Here is a 25107-nt window from a genome sequence, read left to right on the forward strand (position 1 = left end):
GCAATTTCACAACGATGTGGATATAAAATAAAAATTAATTATAATAAAAAATGTTAAAAGGCATACTATTTTACATTTTTAGATTTTTATTTAAAATTTTTGTTCGGAAATGGTTGAATGATGTATCAGAAATATTGGGTAAAAAAATTCAGATACGTCAACTTAACTCAGATATGAAATTCATCTGTTTCAGTTATATCTGTTTCCTTCAAGGTTGGATGGTAGCCAATATTTCTGCCATTACAGCTATCAGAAGAGCTTGTCAGGTCCCTAACTGGACCATTCATTAGCCACAAAGGTGACAATTTTGTCCCATAACTCTGTGGTATGGCAGATATGGCAACTTGACTCTATTTTACTTAAAGGGGTTGTCTTAAGTTCTTATGTGGTTAAAACTGACAAGTGCTTGTAAAAACATGCAACTTTGCAATTTAATTCTTATTAAAAATCCTCTCAGTTTTCAAGAATAGGGGAATTTTTAATTCTATAGTGTACAGATCGTTGCCTTGTTTACTGGCCACCCTGTAGTCTGAGAATGGCCGGTTACCTAGGCAGCTCTGAAGCTGTCCGGTTATCTAGACAGCTCTGAAGCTGTCCGGTTATCTAGGCAGCTCTGAAGCTAGCCGGTTATCTAGGTAGCTCTGATTCTGGCCGGTTATCTAGGTAGCTCTGAAGTTGGCCGGTTATCTAGACAGCTCTGAAGTTGGCCGGTTAGCTAGGCAGCTCTGAAGCTGGCCAGTTACCTAGGCAGCTCTGAATCTGGCCGGTTATCTAGGCAGCTCTGAAGCTGGCCGGTTATCTAGGCAGCTCTGAAGCTGGCTGGTTACATAGGCAGCTCTGAAGCTGGCTGGTTACATAGGCAGCTCTGAAGTTGACTGGTTACCTAGGTAGCTCTGAAGCTGGCCGGTTATCTAGACAGCTCTGAAGCTGGCTGATTATCTAGACAGCTCTGAAGCTGGTCGGTTATCTAGGCAGCTCTGAAACTGGCCGGTAATCAAGGCAGCTCTGAAGCTGGTCAGTTATTTAGACAGCTCTGAAGTTGGACAGTTATCTAGGCAGCTCTGATGTTACCCAGATATCTAGACAGGTCTGAAGCTTGCAGGTAACCTAAGCAGCTCTTACGCTTGCCAGTTACCTAGGCAGCTCTGAAGCTGGTCAGTTATCTAGGCAGATCTGAAGCTGGTCAGTTATCTAGGATGCTCTGAAGCTGGCCAGTTACCTAGGCAGCTCTGAAGCTGGTCAGTTATCTAGGCAGCTCTGAAGCTCGTCAGTTATCTAGGCAGCTCTGAAGCTTGCAGGTTATCTAGGCAGCTTGGAAACTGGCTGGTTATCTAGGCGGCTGTGAAGCTGGCCGGTTACATAGGCAGCTCTGAAGCTGGCTGGTTACATAGGCAGCTCTGAAGTTGGCCGGTTACCTAGGCTGCTCTGAAACTGGTCAGTTATCTAGGCAGTTCTGAAGCTAGTCAGTTATTTAGGCAGCTCTGAACCTAGCCACTAATCTAGGCAGCTCTGAAGCTTGCAGGTTATCTAGGTAGCTTGGAAAGCTGGCCGGTTAGCTAGGCATTTGTGAAGCTGGCCGGTTATCTAGGCAGCTCTGAAGCTGGCTGGTTACATAGGCAGCTCTGAAGCTTGCCGATTACCTAGGCAGCTCTGAAGCTGGCCGGTTATCTTGACAGCTCTGAAGCTGGCCTGTTATCTAAGCAGCTCTGACGCTTGCAGGTTATCTAGGCAGTTTGGAAACTGGCCAGTTATCTAGGCGGCTGTGAAGCTGGCCGGTTATCTAGGCAGCTCTGAAGCTGGCCGGTTACATAGACAACTCTGAAGCTGGCTGGTTACATAGGCAGCTCTGAAGCTTGCCGATTACCAAGGCAGCTCTGAAACTGGCCGGTTATCTAGGCAGCTCTGAAGCTGGCTGGTTATCTAGGCAGCTCTGAAGCTGGCCTGTTATCTAGGCAGCTTGGAAACTGGCTGGTTATCTAGACGGCTGTGAAGCTGGCCGGTTAGCTAGGCATCTGTGATGCTGGCTGGTTATCTAGGCAGCTCTGAAGCTGGCTGGTTACATAGGCAGCTCTGAAGCTTGCCGACTACCTAGGCAGCTCTGAAGCTGGCCGGTTATCTAGACATCTCTGAAGCTGGCCTGTTATCTAAGCAGCTCTGATGCTTGCAGGTTATCTAGGCAGCTTGGAAACTGGCCAGTTATCTAGGCGGCTGTGAAGCTGGCCGGTAATCAAGGCAGCTCTGAAGCTGGTCAGTTATTTAGACAGCTCTGAAGTTGGACAGTTATCTAGGCAGCTCTGATGTTACCCAGATATCTAGACAGGTCTGAAGCTTGCAGGTAACCTAAGCAGCTCTTAAGCTTGCCAGTTACCTAGGCAGCTCTGAAGCTGGTCAGTTATCTAGGCAGATCTGAAGCTGGTCAGTTATCTAGGATGCTCTGAAGCTGGCCAGTTACCTAGGCAGCTCTGAAGCTGGTCAGTTATCTAGGCAGCTCTGAAGCTGGTCAGTTATTTAGGCCGCTCTGAAGCTGGCGGGTTATCTAGGCAGCTCTGAAGCTTGCAGGTTATCTAGGCAGCTTGGAAACTGGCTGGTTATCTAGGCGGCTGTGAAGCTGGCCGGTTACATAGGCAGCTCTGAAGCTGGCTGGTTACATAGGCAGCTCTGAAGTTGGCCGGTTACCTAGGCTGCTCTGAAACTGGTCAGTTATCTAGGCAGTTCTGAAGCTAGTCAGTTATTTAGGCAGCTCTGAACCTAGCCACTAATCTAGGCAGCTCTGAAGCTTGCAGGTTATCTAGGTAGCTTGGAAAGCTGGCCGGTTAGCTAGGCATTTGTGAAGCTGGCCGGTTATCTAGGCAGCTCTGAAGCTGGCTGGTTACATAGGCAGCTCTGAAGCTTGCCGATTACCTAGGCAGCTCTGAAGCTGGCCGGTTATCTTGACAGCTCTGAAGCTGGCCTGTTATCTAAGCAGCTCTGACGCTTGCAGGTTATCTAGGCAGTTTGGAAACTGGCCAGTTATCTAGGCGGCTGTGAAGCTGGCCGGTTATCTAGGCAGCTCTGAAGCTGGCCGGTTACATAGACAACTCTGAAGCTGGCTGGTTACATAGGCAGCTCTGAAGCTTGCCGATTACCAAGGCAGCTCTGAAACTGGCCGGTTATCTAGGCAGCTCTGAAGCTGGCTGGTTATCTAGGCAGCTCTGAAGCTGGCCGGTTATCTAGGCAGCTTGGAAACTGGCTGGTTATCTAGACGGCTGTGAAGCTGGCCGGTTAGCTAGGCATCTGTGATGCTGGCTGGTTATCTAGGCAGCTCTGAAGCTGGCTGGTTACATAGGCAGCTCTGAAGCTTGCCGACTACCTAGGCAGCTCTGAAGCTGGCCGGTTATCTAGACATCTCTGAAGCTGGCCTGTTATCTAAGCAGCTCTGATGGTTGCAGGTTATCTAGGCAGCTTGGAAACTGGCCAGTTATCTAGGCGGCTGTGAAGCTGGCCGGTTATCTAGGCAGCTCTGAAGCTGACCGGTGACATAGGCAGCTCTGAAGTTGGCAGGTTACCTAGGCAGCTCTGAAGCTGGCCGGTTATCTAGGCAGCTCTGAAGCTGGCTGGTTACATAGGCAGCTCTGAAGTTGGCCGGTTACCTAGGCAGCTCTAAAGCTGGCCAGTTATCTAGATAGCTCTGAAGCTGGTCGGTTACCTAGGCAGCTCTGAACTGGTCAGTTATCTAGGCAGTTTTGAAGCTGGTCAGTTATTTAGGCAGCTCTGAAGCTGGCCGATTATCTAGGCTGCTCTGAAGCTGGTCAGTTATTTAGGCAGCTCTGAAGCTGGCCACTAATCTAGGCCGCTCTGAAGCTTGCAGGTTATCTAGGCAGCTTGGAAACTGGCCAGTTATCTAGGCGGCTGTGAAGCTGGCCGGTTAGCTAGGCATCTGTGAAACTGGCCGGTTATCTAGGCAGTTCTGAAGCTGGCTGGTTACATAGGCAGCTCTGAAGCTTGCCGATTACCTAGGCAGCTCTGAAGCTGTCCGGTTATCTAGACAGCTCTGAAGCTGGTGGGTTACCTAGGCAGCTCTGAAGCTGGTCAGTTATCTAGGCAGCTCTAAAACTGGCCGGTTATCTAGGTGGCTGTGAAACTGGCCGGTTATCTAGGCGGCTGTGAAGCTGGCCAGTTATCTAGTCATCTCTGAAGCTGGTCGGTTATTTAGGCAGCTGTGGAGCTGGTCGGTTATCTAGGCAGCTCTGAAGCTGGTCGGTTATCTAGACAGCTCTGAAGCTGGCTGGTTATCTAGGCAGCTCTGAAGCTGGCCAGTTATCTAGTCAGCTATGAAGCTGGCCGGTTATTTAGGCAGCTGTGGAGCTGGCCCGTTATCTAGGCACCTGTGGAGCTGGTCGGTTATCTAGGCAGCTCTGAAGCTGGCTGATTATCTAGGCAGCTCTGAAGCTGGCCGGTTATCTAGGCACCTGTGGAGCTGGTCGGTTATCTAGGCAACTCTGAAGCTGGCCGGTTATCTAGGCAGCTCTGAAGCTGGCTGATTATCTAGGCAGCTCTGAAGCTGGCCGGTTATCTAGGCAGCTTGTAAACTGGCCGGTTATCTAGACGGCTGTGAAGCTGGCCGGTTAGCTAGGCATCTGTGAAGCTGGCCGGTTATCTCGGCAGCTCTGAAGCTGGCTGGTTATCTAGGCAGCTCTGAAGCTGGCCGGTTACATAGGCAGCTCTGAAGTTGGCAGGTTATCTAGGCAGCTCTGAAGCTGGCCGGTTATCTAGGCAGCCCTGAAGCTGGCTGGTTACATAGGCAGCTCTGAAGCTGGCCAGTTATCTAGGCAGCTCTGAAGCTGGTCAGTTATTTAGGCAGCTCTGAAGCTGGCCACTAATCTAGGCAGCTCTGAAGCTTGCAGGTTATCTAGGCAGCTTGGAAACTGGCCAGTTAGGTGGCTGTGAAGCTCACCGGTTAGCTAGGCAACTGTGAAGCTGGCCGGTTATCTAGGCCGCTCTGAAGCTGGCTGGTTACATAGGCAGCTCTGAAGCTTGCCGATTACCTAGGCAGCTCTGAAACTGGCCGGTTATCTAGACAGCTCTGAAGCTGGTGGGTTACCTAGGCAGCTCTGAAGCTGGTCGGTTATCTAGGCAGCTCTGAAACTGGCCGGTTATCTAGGCGGCTGTGAAACTGGCCGGTTATGTAGGCGGCTGTGTAGCTGGCCAGTTATCTAGTCAGCTCTGAAGCTGGCCAGTTATTTAGGCAGCTGTGGAGCTGGCCGGTTATCTAGGCAGCTGTGAAGCTGGTTAGTTATTTAGGCAGCTCTGAAGCTGGCCGGTTATCTAGGCAGCTCTGAAGCTGGTCAGTTATTTAGGCAGCTCTGAAGCTGGCCACTAATCTAGGCAGCTCTGAAGCTTGCAGGTTATCTAGGCAGCTTGGAAACTGGCCAGTTATCTAGGCGGCTGTGAAGCTGGCCGGTTAGCTAGGCATCTGTGAAACTGGCCTGTTATCTAGGCAGTTCTGAAGCTGGCTGGTTACATAGGCAGCTCTGAAGCTTGCCGATTACCTAGGCAGCTCTGAAGCTGTCCGGTTATCTAGACAGCTCTGAAGCTGGTGGGTTACCTAGGCAGCTCTGAAGCTGGTCAGTTATCTAGGCAGCTCTAAAACTGGCCGGTTATCTAGGCGGCTGTGAAACTGGCCGGTTATCTAGGCGGCTGTGAAGCTGGCCAGTTATCTAGTCATCTCTGAAGCTGGCCGGTTATTTAGGCAGCTGTGGAGCTGGCTGGTTATCTAGGCACCTGTGGAGCTGGTCGGTTATCTAGGCAGCTCTGAAGCTGGTCGGTTATCTAGACAGCTCTGAAGCTGGCTGGTTATCTAGGCAGCTCTGAAGCTGGCCAGTTATCTAGTCAGCTATGAAGCTGGCCGGTTATTTAGGCAGCTGTGGAGCTGGCCCGTTATCTAGGCACCTGTGGAGCTGGTCGGTTATCTAGGCAGCTCTGAAGCTGGCTGATTATCTAGGCAGCTCTGAAGCTGGCCGGTTATCTAGGCACCTGTGGAGCTGGTCGGTTATCTAGGCAACTCTGAAGCTGGCCGGTTATCTAGGCAGCTCTGAAGCTGGCTGATTATCTAGGCAGCTCTGAAGCTGGCCGGTTATCTAGGCAGCTTGTAAACTGGCCGGTTATCTAGACGGCTGTGAAGCTGGCCGGTGTTAGCTAGGCATCTGTGAAGCTGGCCGGTTATCTCGGCAGCTCTGAAGCTGGCTGGTTATCTAGGCAGCTCTGAAGCTGGCTGGTTACATAGGCAGCTCTGAAGTTGGCAGGTTATCTAGGCAGCTCTGAAGCTGGCCGGTTATCTAGGCAGCCCTGAAGCTGGCTGGTTACATAGGCAGCTCTGAAGCTGGCCAGTTATCTAGGCAGCTCTGAAGCTGGTCAGTTATTTAGGCAGCTCTGAAGCTGGCCACTAATCTAGGCAGCTCTGAAGCTTGCAGGTTATCTAGGCAGCTTGGAAACTGGCCAGTTAGGCGGCTGTGAAGCTCACCGGTTAGCTAGGCAACTGTGAAGCTGGCCGGTTATCTAGGCCGCTCTGAAGCTGGCTGGTTACATAGGCAGCTCTGAAGCTTGCCGATTACCTAGGCAGCTCTGAAACTGGCCGGTTATCTAGACAGCTCTGAAGCTGGTGGGTTACCTAGGCAGCTCTGAAGCTGGTCGGTTATCTAGGCAGCTCTGAAACTGGCCGGTTATCTAGGCGGCTGTGAAACTGGCCGGTTATGTAGGTGGCTGTGTAGCTGGCCAGTTATCTAGTCAGCTCTGAAGCTGGCCAGTTATTTAGGCAGCTGTGGAGCTGGCCGGTTATCTAGGCAGCTGTGAAGCTGGTTAGTTATTTAGGCAGCTCTGAAGCTGGCCGGTTATCTAGGCAGCTCTGAAGCTGGTCAGTTATTTAGGCAGCTCTGAAGCTGGCCACTAATCTAGGCAGCTCTGAAGCTTGCAGGTTATCTAGGCAGCTTGGAAACTGGCCAGTTATCTAGCCGGCTGTGAAGCTGGCCGGTTAGCTAGGCATCTGTGAAGCTGGCCGGTTATCTAGGCAGCTCTGAAGCTGGCTAGTTACATAGGCAGCTCTGAATCTTGCCGATTACCTAGGCAGCTCTGAAGCTGGCCGGTTATCTAGACAGCTCTGAAGCTGGTGGGTTACCTAGGCAGCTCTGAAGCTGGTCGGTTATCTAGGCAGCTCTGAAACTGGCTGGTTATCTAGGCGGCTGTGAAACTGGCCGGTTATCTAGGCGGTTGTGAAGCTGGCCAGTTATCTAGTCAGCTCTGAAGCTGGCCGGTTATTTAGGCAGCTGTGGAGCTGGCCGGTTATCTAGGCACCTGTGGAGCTGGTCGGTTATCTAGGCAGCTCTGAAGCTGGTCGGTTATCTAGGCAGCTCTGAAGCTGGCCGGTTATCTAGGCAGCTCTGAAACTGGCCAGTTATCTAGGCGGTTGTGAAGCTGGCCGGTTATCTAGGCAGCTGTGAAGCTGGCCGGTTATTTAGGCAGCTGTGGAGCTGGCCGGTTATTTAGGCAGCTGTGGAGCTGGTCGGTTATCTAGGCAGCTCTGAAGCTGGCTGGTTATCTAGGCAGGTCTGAAGCTGGCTGGTTATCTAGGCAGCTTTGAAGCTGGTCGGTTATTTAGGCAGCTGTGGAGCTGGCCGGTTATCTAAGCAGCTGTGGAGCTGGTCGGTTTTCTAGGCTGCTCTGAAACTGGCCGGTTATCTAGGCAGCTCTGAAGCTGGCCGGTTATTTAGGCAGCTGTGTAGCTGGCCGGTTATCTAGGCAGCTGTGGAGCTGGTCGGTTATCTAGGCAGCTCTGAAGCTGGTCGGTTATTTAGGCAGCTGTGGAGCTGGTCGGTTATCTAGGCAGCTCTGAAGCTGGCCGGTTATCTAGGCTGCTCTGAAGCTGGCCCGTTATCTAGGCAGCTCTGAAGCTGGCCGGTTATTTAGGCAGCTCTGAAACTGGCCGGTTATCTAGGCGGCTGTGAAGCTGGCCGGTTATCTCGGGTGCTGTGAAGATGGCCGGTTATTTAGGCAGCTGTGAAGCTGGTCGGTTATCTAGGCAGCTGTGGAGCTGGTCGGTTATCTAGGGAGCTCTGAAGCTGGCCGGTTATCTCGGGTGCTGTGAAGCTGGCCGGTTATTTAGGCAGCTGTGAAACTGGCCGGTTATTTAGGCAGCTGTGGAGCTGGTCGGTTATCTAGGCAGCTGTGGAGCTGGCCGGTTATCTAGGCAGCTCTGAAGCTGGCCGGTTATCTAGGCAGCTCTGAAGCTGGCCGGGTATCTAGGCAGCTCTGAAGCTGGCCAGTTATCTACGCAGCTCTGAAGTTGGTTGGATATCTGAATCCATCCAGCTTCAGTATCCCTGCGCTTCTCTCAAGGTGTAAAGGCAAAGTTGCCTCTGCTAGCTGCATTGGAGAGCTCCGCTGCTGCGAACTGTCAATCTTCAGGAGCACACCACCCAATGAAAATCATAAAGTAGGGGTTAGGAGTAGTGCGCTCCTGAAGAAAAAAAGCTGACACAACCCCTTTAATGATGCAGAGCCACAATGCCAGACACAGACTGTGGACAGCAATGGTGCCATTGTGGAATAAAAAAAAAAACATATATCATTATAAAATGACCTATTGTTTAAATCAGGCTCTTACGCTAAATGTATTTTTTTTATGTTGTTTTTTTCTGTTTTAACATTTCACATCACTATGTATATTTATAAAAATACGAAAGCTTGCAATTTTCACGCTGATCAATAGGCTCACTTTAAGACTCCTTCCTGTTGGACACATGGACATCAACAGAAATATACTGACTCAGATCCTGTGTTATCTGTATAAAAGCCTACTGAGCTTCTACAGTAAACATGCACCCACACAGGCAAAAGTATGGTGCAGGATGCGGAAGAGTTTAGCTGTAACATCACCTTTTGTGAATTTGTGGATCTTGTGTTATCTACTGTGTAGAAAGGTGTTATCAATAATTGTACAGGAAGGGACAGTAGGTGAGCTGTGACATCTCCTATTGTAAATGCTAGATCCTGTGTTATTAGTGATTGTACAGGAGGGGGGGGGGACAAGAGCTTTGACATTCCCAATTGTGAATGGTGGATCCTGTGTTATCTACTGTATATAGAGGTGTTATCAGTCATTGTACAGGAGGAGGAGGAGGTGAGCTGTGACATCACCTATTGTGAATGGTGGATCCTGTGTTATCTACTGTATATTGAGGTGTTATCAGTCATTGTACAGGAGGAGGAGGTGAGCTGTGACATCACCTATTGTGAATGGTGGATCTTGTGTTATTTACTGTATATAGAGATATTATCAGTCATTGTACTGGAGGGGGAGGAGGTGAGCTGTGATATCACCTTTTGTATATGGTCGATCCTGTGTAATTGACTGTATATAGAGGTGTTATCAGTCATTGTACAGGAGAAGGAGGTGAGCTGTGACATCACCTATTGTGAATGGTGGATCCTGCATTATCTACTGTATATAGAGGTGTTATCAGTCATTGTACAGGAGGAGGAGGAGGTGAGCTGTGACATCACCTATTGTGAATGGTGGATCCTGTGTTATCTACTGTATATAGAGGTGTTATCAGTCATTGTACAGGAGGAGGAGGTGAGCTGTGACATCACCTATTGTGAATGGTGCATCCTGTGTAATCTACTGTGTATAGAGGTGTTATCAGTCATTGTACAGGAGGAGGAGGAGGTGAGGTGTGACATCACCTATTGTGAATGGTGGATCATGTGTAATCTAATGTATATAGAGGTGTTATCAGTCATTGTACAGGAGGAGGAGGTGAGCTGTGACATCACCTATTGTGAATGGTGGATCATGTGTAATCTAATGTATATAGAGGTGTTACCTGTAATTGAAATCCTGTCTGTGATGATAATGAGAATCCCGAAAAGTAATCTGTAATAATCAGTAAATGTGAGTCTTGTATTAGACCTAGAGACTATTGTGAAAGTTGCAATATTCTGTGATAATAAGTGAAATTGAAAAAAATATCAAAATGAAAATAAAATAAATTTAATATAATATAATAACCTGATTTAAAGGGAATGTGTCACCCCCCTGGGCGATATAAGACCTCTACTATGGGCATACAGGTGATAGAAAAGTAAATCTATACTTACCGGTATGGCCCATAGCAGAGGTCTGATTGCAGAGAAATCTGGTTTTATAAAGTCTGTTTTCAAGAGGATTGGCGTCCGGGGGACGCCAAGCGCAAACCCCTCCTATCTGCTTACTATTCCCCTTAATCGCCGCCTCTGTGCTAAATTACCATATCCCCCCCTCCCCTGCATGCCACAGGGCCCTATGACAGCCCTGTGACGTACCCTGCTCTGCCTCCCCTCCCGCGCATGCACATGGAGAGCGCTTTGTTTCCCTCTGACCCAGTTTGGCTGTGAATTGCACAAGCGATGGTGAGTCACTGAGACTTCCGCTCCGCTGGCAGTACACAGCCAAATGGAGCCGGAGGGAAACAAAGTTCTCTCCATGGGAGCGGCGCTCTGCGCATGCGCAGGAGGGGAGGCTGAGCAGGGTACGTCACAGGGTTTGTCACAGGGTCCTGTCACGTGCAGGGGAGGGGGGAATATGGTAATTTAGCACAGAGGCGGCGATTTATAGGAATAGTAAGCAGATAGGAGGGGTTTGCGCTTGGTGTCCCCCGGATGCCAAGCCACTGGAAAACAGACTTTATAAAACCAGATTTCTCTGCAATCAGACCTCTACTATGGGCCATACAGGTAAGTATAGATTTACTTTTCTATCACCTGTATGGCCATAGTAGAGGTCTGATATCGCCCAGGGGGGTGACACATTCCCTTTAACAACAGGTCATTTTCTGATGACACATTTTTGATGTCATTGTGTTACACAGCTTGTACTTAGATGCTGTGACATTGTCTTCTCCCAGGTATCATTATTATGGCATTGCGGTCAAAGAAAGCTCCCAGTATTATGACGTTATGTACTCCAAGAAAGGAGCAGCGTGGGTGAATGAGACTGGGAAAAAAGAAGTCACCAAGCAGACAGTGGCGTATTCACCCCGATCCAAGCTCGGAACATTACTGCCTGAATTCCCAAATGTCAAAGATCTAAATCTGCCAGCCAGCATCCCAGAAGAAAAGGTATCTATAAAGCCAAATTAGTTTCCCCGGAGCCTCTTGTCTGTTCATTTAGATCCATCACTAGAAATGGCAAGAGAGGAGACAAACAAAACACAAAGCGGACTCGTCAGCGTAATGACATCAGGTCCAAGGGTGTACACTCCATTAGGATAGCCATTGTTGTGACTACAGGCCCTTGGAAAATAGGGGCCCAGTCCTGGCTGTTCCTGTCCTCTTCGCTCTTCGGCGGTGAGAAGACCCTACGGAGGAACTACAAAGTTAGGTTCATAGAAAGAGGAGATTGACCCAAGAATAGTGTCCACCTTGGTGGCACCATAATGGGAACCCATTGTGCTCCTAGCTATGGGACCTCATCTTTTCTAAGTCCCTTTAATGAAAAAAGTTCATTATTTTTTTTTTTTTCAGATTTCAACATTTATAATGATGTATCGAACTCACTGCCAAAGGATTCTGGACACTGTAATACGAGCCAACTTTGACGAGGTACGGTGGAAATGGATACCATTACTGGGTGCTTGTGCGCGGTTGTGATGTATTAGATTTACGTTGCATGACTTTTTTTATTTCCAGGTTCAAAGTTTTCTTCTGCACTTTTGGCAAGGCATGCCGCCCCACATGCTGCCAGTCCTCGGCTCGTCCACAGTGGTGAACATTGTAGGAGTGTGTGATTCCATACTGTATAAAGCAATCTCTGGTGTCTTGATGCCAACTGTATTACAAGCATTGCCTGACAGGTTGGTGTGTATTAATATATCCTGTGGTTGAATGGAGCACACACCACAGCAAATTAATGGTGGATTGGGCAGCGATAGAGCACTCAGTGGCCAATCATTCCAATGATAATAATAATGACAGCAGCAGATGAAGAGTGAGCTGACCTTGTCAGGGAAAGTGACTTGTCTACTTATAATTTTCTAGAAATGGCCATACATAGCCAGGAGCTGTCATCTGAACACTATTGAGCATCATGATAATGGCAGCAGCAAGAGAAGAGTTAACTGACTTTGTAGGGGATAGTAAGTTTTCTACAAGTATCCATACACATTAAATAGTTGTTTCCAAATCACTCGTGATTATAAAGATGATTGTGGTAGCAGCAGGAGTAAAGGGAGTTGACCTTGTTGAAGACAGTGACTTGTCTATTTTTGATTTTCTAAAGTGGCCATAAACAGGAAATAATTATCATCGAAACACTCATCAAAATCATGATAATAATGGAAGCAGCAGGAGAAGAATTTTGTCAGGGACAGTGACTTGTCCACTTTTGATTTTCTAAAAGTGGCCATACCTATTACATAGCTGAAGTCTGAACACTTATGAGGATCATAATAATAATGGCAGCAGTAAAAAGAAGAGTTAGCTGATCTTGTAGGGGATAGTGACTTTTTTTTTTTTACAAGTAGCCATACATATTAAATAGTTGACGTTCGATCAGTCGTGGTAATCAGGATAATATTGATAGCAGCAGGAGAAAAGGGAGTTGACCTTGTTAAAGACAGTGACTTGTCTACTTTTGATTTTGTAAAAGTGGCCATACACATTAAAGATCCGTCATCTGAGCAGTGAACACCAATAACAATCATGATAGTAATGGCTGCAGCGGGAGAAGAGTTAGCTGATCTTGTAGGGGATAGTGACTTTTCAACTTTTCCACCGAACCTCATATACACATGCATACTAGACTTGGCCTCACTTTCATGTTTTCATGTTTTTGCTAAAGAGAGGAAATAAGAAACTGAGTGAATTCTCTGTCGAAAGCTTATCTCCACCTAGTGCAAAGGATCAAACCTGTTGAAATTCAACATGCCCTATCCTTCTCTCCCCTGACAGTTGCCTAGGTGCGACTGCAACTACTGCACCCCTAACATGCGTTTCAGAAATGGAAAAACGGTGTGTGGACTCCACCCCCAATTTATTCGACCAGACCCCCTAGGAACGCATTACCTCTAGCAGTTCCTTGTAGGTCAGGTCGGAGAACCAATGGCATTGTTTAAAGCTTTCTTCTTTCTATATCTAATATCCTTTTGTTTTTCATCCTTAAGTTTGACGCAAGTAATACGAAAATTTGCCAAGCAGCTGGACGAGTGGCTAAAAGTGGCTCTTCACGACCTTCCGGAAAATTTACGAAATATCAAATTTGAGCGTAGGTATTGATTTTATTTGCGCCCTTTTGCCTTTGTGTGTATAATACAGCATAATCTATAGTAGTAATCTCTCCTTAATCAACTCTTCCTCACCCCAGACATGTTATTCCTCAGTTATTCCTCCTGGAAATCTAAAACTAAATTGACCACTGGGTGTCTTTGTCAATAGGGTCCTTGTCTGACTGTCACACCTATCGATAAGTGCAATAGCAAAACCCTATTGTCAAATGATTTAGACATTTCCAGGAGGCACAACAGAGGGACATCATAATGCAAAAAACTAAGTAAAATACTCATTATTACAGAATTGTTAAGGGATTTTTAGCGTCGCTGCTTCACATTCATTCGTCTTTGTACATAATCCTGATTAAGCTGTCCACTGAATGAGCCTAATCTCCCAATATTCCTATAATGTTTGGGTAGGTGGCGGCTTAATTAATATTTGTAAAGGGCTTTTATGAGCGTATTTGTAGTGTCCTTAATTATGGCACCTTCCATTCAATGGCTTCAGTAATGCTATTTTCCTCTGTTGTAAAAGGTTCTTACTCAATTCTCAGGAATAAAAGGCGCAGATTATTATTGCCATGTACCGGCCGATGTTATCAGATGACTTGGTCTCAGCAGGCAGTCGGCCCTTTCTGCCGGTTCTCGGGAATCCTGCGGTGGACGGAGCCCATCACCTGCACAGAAATCCTTTCTAATTTCAAAGCTTAGACGCTTTCTCCATTAAGGAGAACTGTTCAGCATCATCCAGTAATTAAGAAAAGGGATTAGCGGCTGATCAATACCAGGAGCGAGGAGGAGGATGTCGTACCTGGGTTAATCAGCAGCATAATACCCTAATAGGAAAAAACGCGCAATACAGGAATATTCAAATAACAAAAACAACCCTAAAATATGTATTTTTTTAAAAAAAATGTAATTTATTTGATAAAAAAGATCATTATCTTTAATAGAAAGTACAGAGAAGAGGGTGAGGGGGGCTCCTCATTAGGACCCCATGGTTTCCATTAGACACAAGGGGTCTTTGTCTTCAGTTAGAATAGTGAGAATAGATGTCTGTAGTTTGAGGATTGATAGATAGATAGATGATAGACAGATAGATAATAGATAGATAATAGATAGATAGATGATAGATAATAGATAGATAATAGATAGATAATAGATAGATGATAGACAGATAGATAATAGATAGATAGATAGATGATAGATAATAGATAGATAATAGATAGATAGATAATAGATGATAGATAATAGATAGATAATATATGATAGATAATAGATGGATAATAGATAGATAATAGATAGATAATAGATAGATAGATGATAGATAATAGATAGATGATAGATAGATAATAGATGATAGATGATAGATAATAGATAGATAATAGATGATAGATCGATAATAGATAGATGATAGATAATAGATAATAGATAGATGATAGATAGATAATAGATAGATAATAGATGATAGATAGATAGATGATAGATAATAGATAGATAATAGATAGATAATAGATAGATGATAGATAGATAATAGATAGATAGATAGATGATAGATAATAGATAGATAATAGATAATAGATGGATAATAGATGATAGATAATAGATAGATAGATAATAGATGATAGATAGATAATAGATAGATGATAGATAGATGATAGATAGATGATAGATAATAGATAGATAGATGATAGATAATAGATGGATAATAGATAGATAATAGATAGATGGATAATAGATAGATAATAGATAGATAATAGATGATAGATCGATAATAGATAGATGATAGATAATAGATAATAGATAGATGATAGATAGATAATAGATAGATAATAGATGATAGATAGATAGATGATAGATAATAGATAGATAATAGATAGATGATAGATAGATAATAGATAGATAGATAGATGATAGATAATAGATAGATAATAGATAATAGATAGATAATAGATGGATAATAGATGATAGATAATAGATAGATAGATAATAGATAGATAGATAATAGATAGATGATAGATAGATGATAGATAGATGATAGATAATAGATAAGATAGATGATAGATAATAGATGGATAATAGATAGATAATAGATAGATGGATAATAGATAGATAATAGATAGATAGATAGATAGATAATAGATAGATGATAGATAATAGATGACTGATAGATGATAGATAGATGATAGATAAATGATAGATGATAGATAATAGATAGATAATAGATAGATGATATATAATAGATAGATAATAGATAGATGATAGATAAATGATGGATAATAGATAGATAATAGATAGATGATAGATAATAGATAGATGATAGGTAGATCAATAATAGATAGATGATAGATAGATGCTAGATGATTGATAGATGATAAATGATTGATAGATGATAGATAATAGATAGATGATTGATAGATGATAGATAATAGATAGATAAAAATCTAGATTAATGATAGATCAATAGATAGATATATAGACAGATAGATTGATAGATGATTGATATATGATAGATAATAGATATATAGATAGATGATAGATAATAGATAGATAGATAGATAGATAGATAGATAGATAAATAGTAAAATAGATAAATAAAATGATGGCGAGTAGATCAGTAGATAGATATGAGATAGATATTTAGGAAATTAGATTAATAGAATAATAGATAGATTGTCAGGGATAACATCAGCTGATCACACAGATCCCATCGGTGTCACCCGTTTGTCAGAGGGGACGCAACTCCGCTGCCTCCAATAGTCAGGACAATTACGTAATTGACTGATGAGTGACGGATGATGCCGCGGCTGCTTCCACTAATAGGCCGGTTATTAGAGAACTAACAGTGAGCGCATGGTATATACACCTCCGATTCCAGCTCCTGGAATAATATATACCCCGGTACGATCACTGGCATCTCCATAATAACAAAAAGAACCACTAGCTGCCATCACCAATTGTTTATACACGCCGAATGGACATCTGTTACAGGTAGTGTATTGCTTCAGGGGTGCGGTTTTCAAAGCAAGAGGAACAAAGCTATTAAATTTTACCAGAAACATAGGCAGTGTTTATAAAAAAAATATACAAAGATTATATAAAATGGGAACAAAAAAATACGGCATATACAACTACATAAAATAAAAGGGATAACGAAAGAATAATGATAAACCTGTGTCACGGAAATGGCTCAGAGGCTTAGCGGAGGGAGTTACACCTTAGGAAAAAGGATAGAATCACAGTGAGCTGTACCTTCTAGGACTTACAAATGACCAAACCCAAATTCTGTTTTTTATTAGATCAAGGTTATGTACATTTACCTCCCCTTGGTGAGCTCATGTGGGGGCTGGTTGTGGAATACGCTAAGCCCATTAGAATTTTATGAGATCCCAAACTTATAGGCTATCTTTGCCCCTGGAGTTCCCAGGAGGTAGATATTGTTTTTAGCTTCTTATCGCGATTTTACCTGTCTATCGAGATGAAACATGGCATGGATAGCATCATCCATCAGACCAATATTAAGTTGGAGGGGTTCTGACAGACTTACAGTCATGTGAATGAATGTGTTATGTTCGTCATTTCGCTATGACACTGAAGATACAGTTGTGCTCAAAAGTTTACATACCCTGGCAGAATTTTTCCTTTTTTGGCCTTGTTTCAGAGAATATGAATGATAACAAAAAAACTTTTTCTCCACTCATGGTTATTGGTTGGGTGAAGCCATTTATTGTCAAACTACTGTGTTTTCTTTTTTAAATCTTAATGATAATCAAAAACATCCAAATGACCCTGATCATAAGTTCACATACCCTGATGATTTGGGCCTGATAACATGCACAGAATGTGACACAAATGGGTTTGAATGGCTACTAAAGGTAACATCCTCACCTGTGACCTTTTTGCATAAAAGCTGAATGAGCTTCTGGGATCCAGACAGACTCTTGCATCTTTCATCCAGCCACTGACGTTTCTGGATTGTGAGTCATGAGGAAAGCAAAATAATTGTCAACGGATCTACGGGAAAAGGTAGTTGAACTGTATAACACAGGAAAGGGATACAAAAAAATATCCAAGGAATTGATAATGCCAGTCAGCAGCATTCAAACTGTGATTAACAAACGGAAAATCAGGGGCTGTGTAAAAACCAAACCACGGTCAGATAGACCAACAAGAATTTCGGCCACAACTGCCAGGAAAATTGTTCGGGATGCAGAGAAAAACCCAAAAATAACATCAGCTAAAATTCAGGACGCTCTGAAAACTAGCGGTGTGGCTGTTTCAAGATGCACAATAAGGAGGCACTTGAATAAAAATGGGCTGCATGGTCGAGTAGCCAGAAGAAAGCCATTATTGCGCAAATGCCACAAAGTATCTTACCTACAATACGCCAAACAGCACAGAGACAAGCCTCAAAACTTCTGGTACAAGGTAATTTGGAGTGATGAGACCAAAATTGAACTTTTTGGCCACAACCATAAAAGTTACATTTGGAGAGAGGTCAACAAGGCCTATGATGAAAGGAACACCATTCCTACAGTAAAGCACGGAGGTGGATCGCTGATGTTTTGGGGATGTGTGAGCTACAAAGGCACAGGAAACTTGGTAAAAGTTGAAGGAAAGATGAATGCATACGTCATCAGCAAATATTGGAGGCAAATTTGCACTTATCAGCCCGAAAGCTGCGCATTGGACGTACTCGGACGTTCCAACATGACAACAATCCAAAACACAAGGCGAAGTTGACCTGTCATTGGCTACAGCAGAACAAAGTGAAGGTTCTAGAGTGGCCATCTCAGTCTCCTGACCTCAATATCATTGAACCACTCTGGGAAGATCTCAAGCGCCCAGTTCATGCTAGACAGCCCAGGAATTTACAGGAACTGGAGGCTTTTTGCCAAGAAGAATGGGCAGCTTTATCATCTGAGAAAATAAAGAACCTCATCCACAACTACCACAAAAGACTTCAAGCTGTCATTGATGTTAGAGGGGGCAATACACGGTATTAAGAACTGGGGTATGTGAACTTTTGATGAGGGTCATTTAGATGTTTTTGGTTGTCACTAAGATTTAAAAAGAGAAAACACAGCAGTTTGACAATAAATGGCTTCACCCAACCAATAACCATGAGTGGAGAAAAAGTTTTTGTTACCATTCATATTCTCTGAAACAAGGCCAAGAAAGGAAAAGTTCTGCCGAGGTATGTAAACGTTTGAGCACAACTGTATATCTACCATAAATAAACCCCAATATTTATCACTGACCACTGGCTCCAAAAAGTCTAGGAGCTGTGCTTTGATCAAAAGAGGCTTATGCCTGGGAAGTGTACTTTCCTACCTCTGCTTAAACGAATCTCAGTCTTGGTGTTTTTCCAGAGCAAATTTCCTGTTGTCATTACATGTTCACTGCAGGAAACCCCTACTTCAATGGAGGCTGAAATGTTAGTTCTTTCTAACTTCCCCAGTTATAATTAGTTTCTCTCTTCCCTAGCTAATTACATATGTTCACTGTGAGGGTGACATGTCCCCTCTCTGGAGATGTCTTATGGATTTTAATTTTTTCTCTATGACATAGATAGAGAGATCATAGATAGATGATAGATGGACCGTACTTTGATTCAGAAATAGAATACTATTTTTGCAATAGTCACACATTTTGCATTATTCACCTTGACACGTTGTATTAGATCATTGCAGTTCAAATCTCAAAAGTTGAAATAAAACCTTTTAATCTGTGTGTTTTTTTACTCCCAGTGTCAAAAAGGTTTTCCCAAATTCTTCGACGACAGACATCATTAAACCACTTATGCCAAGTGAGTATTCTTCTGTAATATAGGACCAAACGTAAAAAATATGGTAGCGTAATTTCCACCTGCCTCAGGAGATGAGGATATGGGACTTTAACCCCTTAAAGGGGGTTTCCACTACAATTGCTCAGGGAAGTGTCATAACATAAAAAGACATCCGTATGCACCTCCCTGAGGAGCCCCCTCCTCCGCTCTTGGGCTGTGTTTTCCCCCTTCTTCCCCGAATTGTCGTGTCAAATGACAGCTGCAGCCAATCAGCAGCCACTGAGCATTCTCATTCTGTTCGAGAGTGGAGGAGCGGCGCTGTGATGGAGCACGACCAACATACTTCTATGGCTGTCATTGCCAATGGGTTAAAATTATTGCGTTTCTGCTAAGACCCCAGTGATTAAAAGTGATCTGTTGGTGAACCCTGCAGAGAGTGTTCAATTATCCTACAGCACCCCCACAGGAGAAATGATGCATTACATGATACTCCCTACAATCAATAATTTGTTCTACCACAAAAAGTTGATGTTTTAATATTTTTTTGCATCAAGTCTAATTGGCTTTATATTACCAATATTTGTATTTTTCAAATTACCTTTATTTTATTACATTTACATCACACATTATGCATTTTTGTTTGATTTTTTTTCAGGCCTCACGAACGGTAATACACAGCGCCGATATCACATTTCAGATGCTGGAAGACTGGAGAAACGTTGACCTTAATAGTATTACCAAACAGAGTCTATATACTATAGAAGATTCCCGAGATGAGCACAGAAAACTCATTATTCAGTGTAAGAGATGTGATGGGGTCTTAAAGTTTTGGGGTATTACTCTCATTTTGTACATAATAAAGATACATCCAAATTTAAAGAATTTTCCAAAACTTCCAGAAACAGCTTCGCTCCTGTCCGTTGGTTGTGTCTGGTATTGCGGCTCAGCTCTATTCAAATGAATGGGGCTAAGCCGCAATACCACACATAACCTTTGTAAAAGTGTGGCGCTGTTACTGGAGCTAATGTTTGTAGTCTTCAAAAGGGGACGGTGCTCATAGGGTAAGGCTAAAGGCATGCCCCCAAAGAATCTTGTAAGCACCACCCCATTGTTAAAAAATCATAAATATTAGCACTTAATAAAAAGGCCCTTAACTCTGGAACCAAATGACAGTTTTAAAAAAATAAAATTGGCATACTCACTGGAACAGCGAGAAAAAAATAAGAGTAAAAACTGGTCACTTTTTTATCTAGTGACTAGTGATGAGCGAACAGGCTCGGGTGCTCGCCGAGTATCTTCAGCGTGCTCGGGTGTTATGTTTTAGTCACTCCGTGTGCATGATTTGCGACTGTTTGACAGCTTTAATACATGTGAGGAATGCCTACGAAACAGGCATTCCTCACATGTATTAAAGCTGTCAAACAGTCGCCAATCATGAGCACGGAGTGACTAAAACATAACACCCGAACACACTGAAGATACTCGGAAAACACCCTAGCATGCTCGTAAATCTCCAGTAAGGAGCATGCAGGCTCATCACTACTAGTGGCAGGTCCCCTTTAAGAACATATGCATATCAAGAGGAGGGTCCTCCTCGCCCTAAAAGGCCCTCCATGATTAGATGGGAAACCTTATGACATAATTCAGTGTCCTATTTTATTTTGACGTCCCCTCCTCTTTGTATAATCACTTTCTACTGCCACATAGTGGCCATCTTGTTAAATTACCTATGTATGAGTCGAAGTATATATTGTATTTTTATGAGACATGACCAGAATATCCACAAAGTGCACATCATTGACCTGTAATATTTGGGTTGCAGTGTATCAGGAGTTTGACCATTTATTGGAAGAACAGTCTCCAATTGAATCATACATTGATTGGTTGGATTCCATGGTGGACAGATGCGTTGTGAAGGTAAGTTTATGGACGTCTGATAAAGTTTAGTGTATATATTGATCGATAATTGGTTCTATGTCTATAATAATCTTCTTCAGAAGAAACATTTCAAATAAAAATACAATGCCATAGCTTCCGCTGTTATGTATTATGGTGACAATTTCTTAAAGGAGATTTGTCACTTTCCATAAATATTACATTTCTTTCCTTGGTATAAATATTGCTGTTCTCCTGAATCCGGCGATGTTTTTCTTTTGTTCCTGCGCCTCTCCGTTCCTGAGATATGGCCTCCTCTTCTCTGTATATAAATCTTGTCTTGTTATCTAACTGGGCGTGGTTCCTAGAGACACCAGGAAAGAACAGTTGAACACCACGCCCACTTAGATAACAAGACTACATTAACATACAGGAAAGAGTGGGCCATATCTCAGGAACGGAGAGGCGCAGGAACAAAAGAAAAACATCACCAGGTTCAGGAGAACAGCGGCATTTACTACAGATAAAAAATTTACATATTTATGGCAAGTGATTGGTCCTCCTCTAAGAGCACTTTTCTGTTTTAGTAAATACATGTTCTCTTTAAGAAATACCAATTCTGGATCATCTTTTCTTTGAACTCTCTGCTGTGCCAATCCTCTGTTATTCCTCCTAGAAATGTTTCAACAATTGACAAGTGGGTGTTACAACTTGGGATGTGTGTCCTTTTACTGTCTGATGCAATCGTCTCTAATTGGACAGTGTTAGCATGTTGGGATACACCCATTGGTAACACCCACTTGCCAATTTTGTTCATACATCTTTAAAGGGAATAATAAAAGAACTTCAGAATTCTCAGAAAAGATAATCCTGAATAAGTATTTCACTGAGAATACAAGTATTTACTGAAATAGACATGTCTGGAGCGGTGAAAAGTCCTCTTTGAAACAATTTAGTGTAAAAGCTTTCAGAAAAGGGTTTTTTGTTTTTTTTTCTGAAACAGCGCCACTCTTGACCATAGGCTACATCTGGTATTGCAGCTTGGACAAAAGTGGCAGGGTGTCTGGTTAATAGAAAAAAACATCTATTTTTCTAATCTTAAATACTGTAACTCCTTTAAGTCAATTTATACAGAATTAAGATTGGTAGGTATAAACAACAAGGCTTTTTTCTATAAGAGCAGTTTTGATTTATGTTACTTCTATCTAATGACCATTTTTTATGTTGAAAAAAATGTTTTTGGTATGATCCCAGAAGGGAAATGTTTTTATACAGCTTTTTGCCAATCAGACTGGCAGCAATCCTACTCTCTGATATCTGTCCCTTAATAATTTGCCAAATTTTCCAAAATATTAACAAGAACTAAGGAGCAGACAGGAGTGTGACTTCAGAATCAGACTACACAGGGTTTGTTTGTAGTCTGTTGCCATGGAGATGCATACTTCTTTACAGGAACTGGAAAGACAAACCGGTAAATTATTAATCACGTAGATTCATTTTCCTATTTGAGATGTATTTTTTTTTTAAAAATGTTACAACAGGGCACAATATTGTCATGACCATTGTTATGTAATAGTTCTTGTCTATTATTACAGGTAGCGTCCAAAAAACCAGGCTCGTTAAAGAGGGTGGCACAGCAGTTCCTCTTAATCTGGTCTTGTTTCGGCACAAGGGTCATTCGGGACATGACGCTACATAGTGCACCAAGTTTCGGTATGTTTGAAAATTCTAAAATTTGTGGAGTAAAAAAAAAAAAGTAAAAAGAAAAAAGAAAAGCCTCACATATCTCATTATACCAATTATCAAAAATCTGGTTTATCATAATGGTTCTACCTGGGGTTTTTCCAAAGATGAACTTGACGTTGGAGGTCTCCAATGCGAGATTTCGAAAAGGGCCTTCGCCACTAACCATGTGCTATTTTTTGGGCACAAAGCCCTGGGATGACTAATATGTCCTTTACCTCCTTTAACCAGGTTCCTTCCACCTCATTCACCTGATGTTTGATGACTATGTACTTTATTTGTTGGAGTCGTTACACTGCCAGGAACGAGCCAACGAGCTTATGAGGGCAATGAAAGGAGAAGCTCATAGCGGTAAGTTGGTTATCATAGAATCATAGAATGGTAGAGTTGGAAGGGACCTCCTGGGTCATCTGGTCCAACCCCCTGCTCAAAGCAGGATTCACTAGATCATCTCAGACAGATGTCTGTCCAGCCTCTGTTTGAAGACGTCCATTGAAGGGGAACTCACCACCTCTCGTGGCAGCCTGTTCCACTCATTAATCACCCTAACTGTCAAAAAGTTTTTTCTAATATCTAATCTGTGTCTCCTCCCATTTAGTTTCATCCCATTGCTTCTAGTCTTTCCTTGTGCAAATGAGAATAAAGATGATCCTTCTACAATGTGACAGCCCTTGACATATTTGTAGACAGCTATTAAGTCTCCTCTCAGTCTTCTTTTTTGCAAGCTAAACATTCCCAAATCCTGCAACCGTTCCTCAAAGGACATGGTTTGCAGACCAGTCACCATTCTGGTCGCTCTTCTCTGAACTTGCTCCAGTTTGTCTATGTCTTTTTTTAAAATGTGGTGCCCAAAACTGTACACAGTATTCCAGATGAGGTCTGACCAAAGAGGAGTAAAGACCGATAATGACTTCACGTGATCTAGACTGTATGCTTCTGTTAATACATCCCAGAATTGTATTTGCCTTTTTTGCTGCTGCATCACACTGTTGACTCATGTTCAGTCTATGATCTATTAGTATACCTAAGTCTTTTTCACATGTACTGTTGCTTAGCTCTATTCCTCCCATTCTGTATATGTTTTTTTCATTTTTATTGCCCAGATGTAGTACTTTGCATTTTTCCCTGTTAAAAACCATTCTGTTGGTTGCTGCCCACTGCTCCAGTTTATTTAGGTCTTTTTGAATCCTCTCTCTCTCTTCTCTAGTATTAGCTATCCCTCCTAGCTTTGTGTCATCAGCAAATTTAATCAGTTTACCCTCAATTCCTTCATCTAAATCATTGATAAAGATGTTGAACAATACAGGTCCCAGGACGGAGCCCTGTGGTACCCCACTTGAGACATTCATCCAGCTGGATGTGAAGCCATTTACAACCACCCTTTGAGTCCGATCACTAAGCCAGTTATGAATCCACCTAACAGTTGCCTGGTCCATTGCATACTTGGTCATTTTTTCAATAAGGATGGTGTGAGATACTTTGTCAAATGCTTTGCTGAAGTCAAGATATACTATATCTACAGCATTTCCCTGATCCACCCAGTCAGTGATTCTGTCATAGAAGGAAATTAAGTTAGTCTGACATGACTTGTTAGTTACAAACCCATGCTGACTCTGGTTAATCACTTCATTCTTATCCATGTACTTACATACATGTTGTTTAATAATTTGTTCAAAGATCTTTCCTGGTATAGAAGTCAGACTCACCGGCCTATAGTTCCCTGGGTCCACCTTCTTCCCCTTTTTGAAGATAGGAACAACATTTGCTCTTCTCCAGTCTTCTGGGACTTCTCCTGTTCTCCAAGAATTTTCAAAGATTATGGAGAGTGGTTCTAAAATTTCTTCTACGATCTCCTTCAGTACTCTGGGGTGTAATTCATCTGGACCTGGAGACTTGAACTCATTTATGTTAGCTAAATATTCCCTCAAAATCTTTCTGTTTACAGATAACTTGGATTCCTCTATTCCTTTAAAAGGACATTGAAGATCAGTTGATGTTACATTTTCTTTCTGAGAGAAAACAGATGCAAAATAGGAATTAAAAAGTTCGGCCTTCTCAACATCCTCTCTTACCATTTCTCCATTTTCATCCTGTAAAAATCCTATAGCATCTTTGACTTTTCTTTTACTTCTGACATACCCCCAAAATCCTTTTTTATTGCTTTTGACATCTCTTGCAAGCCTTAATTCATTGTCAGCTTTAGCTAACCTGATACGTGCCCTACAGGATCTGCAGACTGCATTATAATCTTCTTTAGATATGCCTCCCTCTTTCCATTTAATAAACATTTCTTTCTTTCTTTTTAGCATGTGTTTAAGTTCTGTGTTCATCCATCCTGGTTTCCTTAAATGCTTCCCATTCTTCCTACTTTTCGGGATTGTTAACGATTGTGCTTTGAGAATCTCATTTTTAAAAATTTCCCAT

At 43.0% G+C, this 25107-nt stretch overlaps 1 protein-coding gene across 4 annotated transcripts in view; it reads left to right on the top strand.

Annotated features, from left to right (window-relative positions):
* RFX4 (regulatory factor X4) overlaps window positions 1-25107 on the top strand; it is a 94105-nt gene that overhangs the window by 42076 nt on the left and 26922 nt on the right. For all 4 annotated transcript variants that reach the window (XM_073649910.1, XM_073649912.1, XM_073649911.1 and 1 more), the window contains exons 6-14: window positions 10917-11130; window positions 11536-11613; window positions 11701-11864; window positions 13173-13273; window positions 19028-19086; window positions 19721-19865; window positions 20888-20982; window positions 22536-22653; window positions 22915-23034. In XM_073649910.1, the coding sequence (XP_073506011.1) occupies window positions 10917-11130; window positions 11536-11613; window positions 11701-11864; window positions 13173-13273; window positions 19028-19086; window positions 19721-19865; window positions 20888-20982; window positions 22536-22653; window positions 22915-23034 (1094 nt within the window). The remainder of the gene's footprint in view (window positions 1-10916; window positions 11131-11535; window positions 11614-11700; window positions 11865-13172; window positions 13274-19027; window positions 19087-19720; window positions 19866-20887; window positions 20983-22535; window positions 22654-22914; window positions 23035-25107) is intronic.

Source organism: Phyllobates terribilis, unplaced genomic scaffold (genome assembly GCF_046119375.1).
Source record: "Phyllobates terribilis strain yellow unplaced genomic scaffold, ASM4611937v1 Scaffold_10__3_contigs__length_209671492, whole genome shotgun sequence".
Classification (NCBI taxonomy): Eukaryota; Metazoa; Chordata; class Amphibia; order Anura; family Dendrobatidae; genus Phyllobates; species Phyllobates terribilis.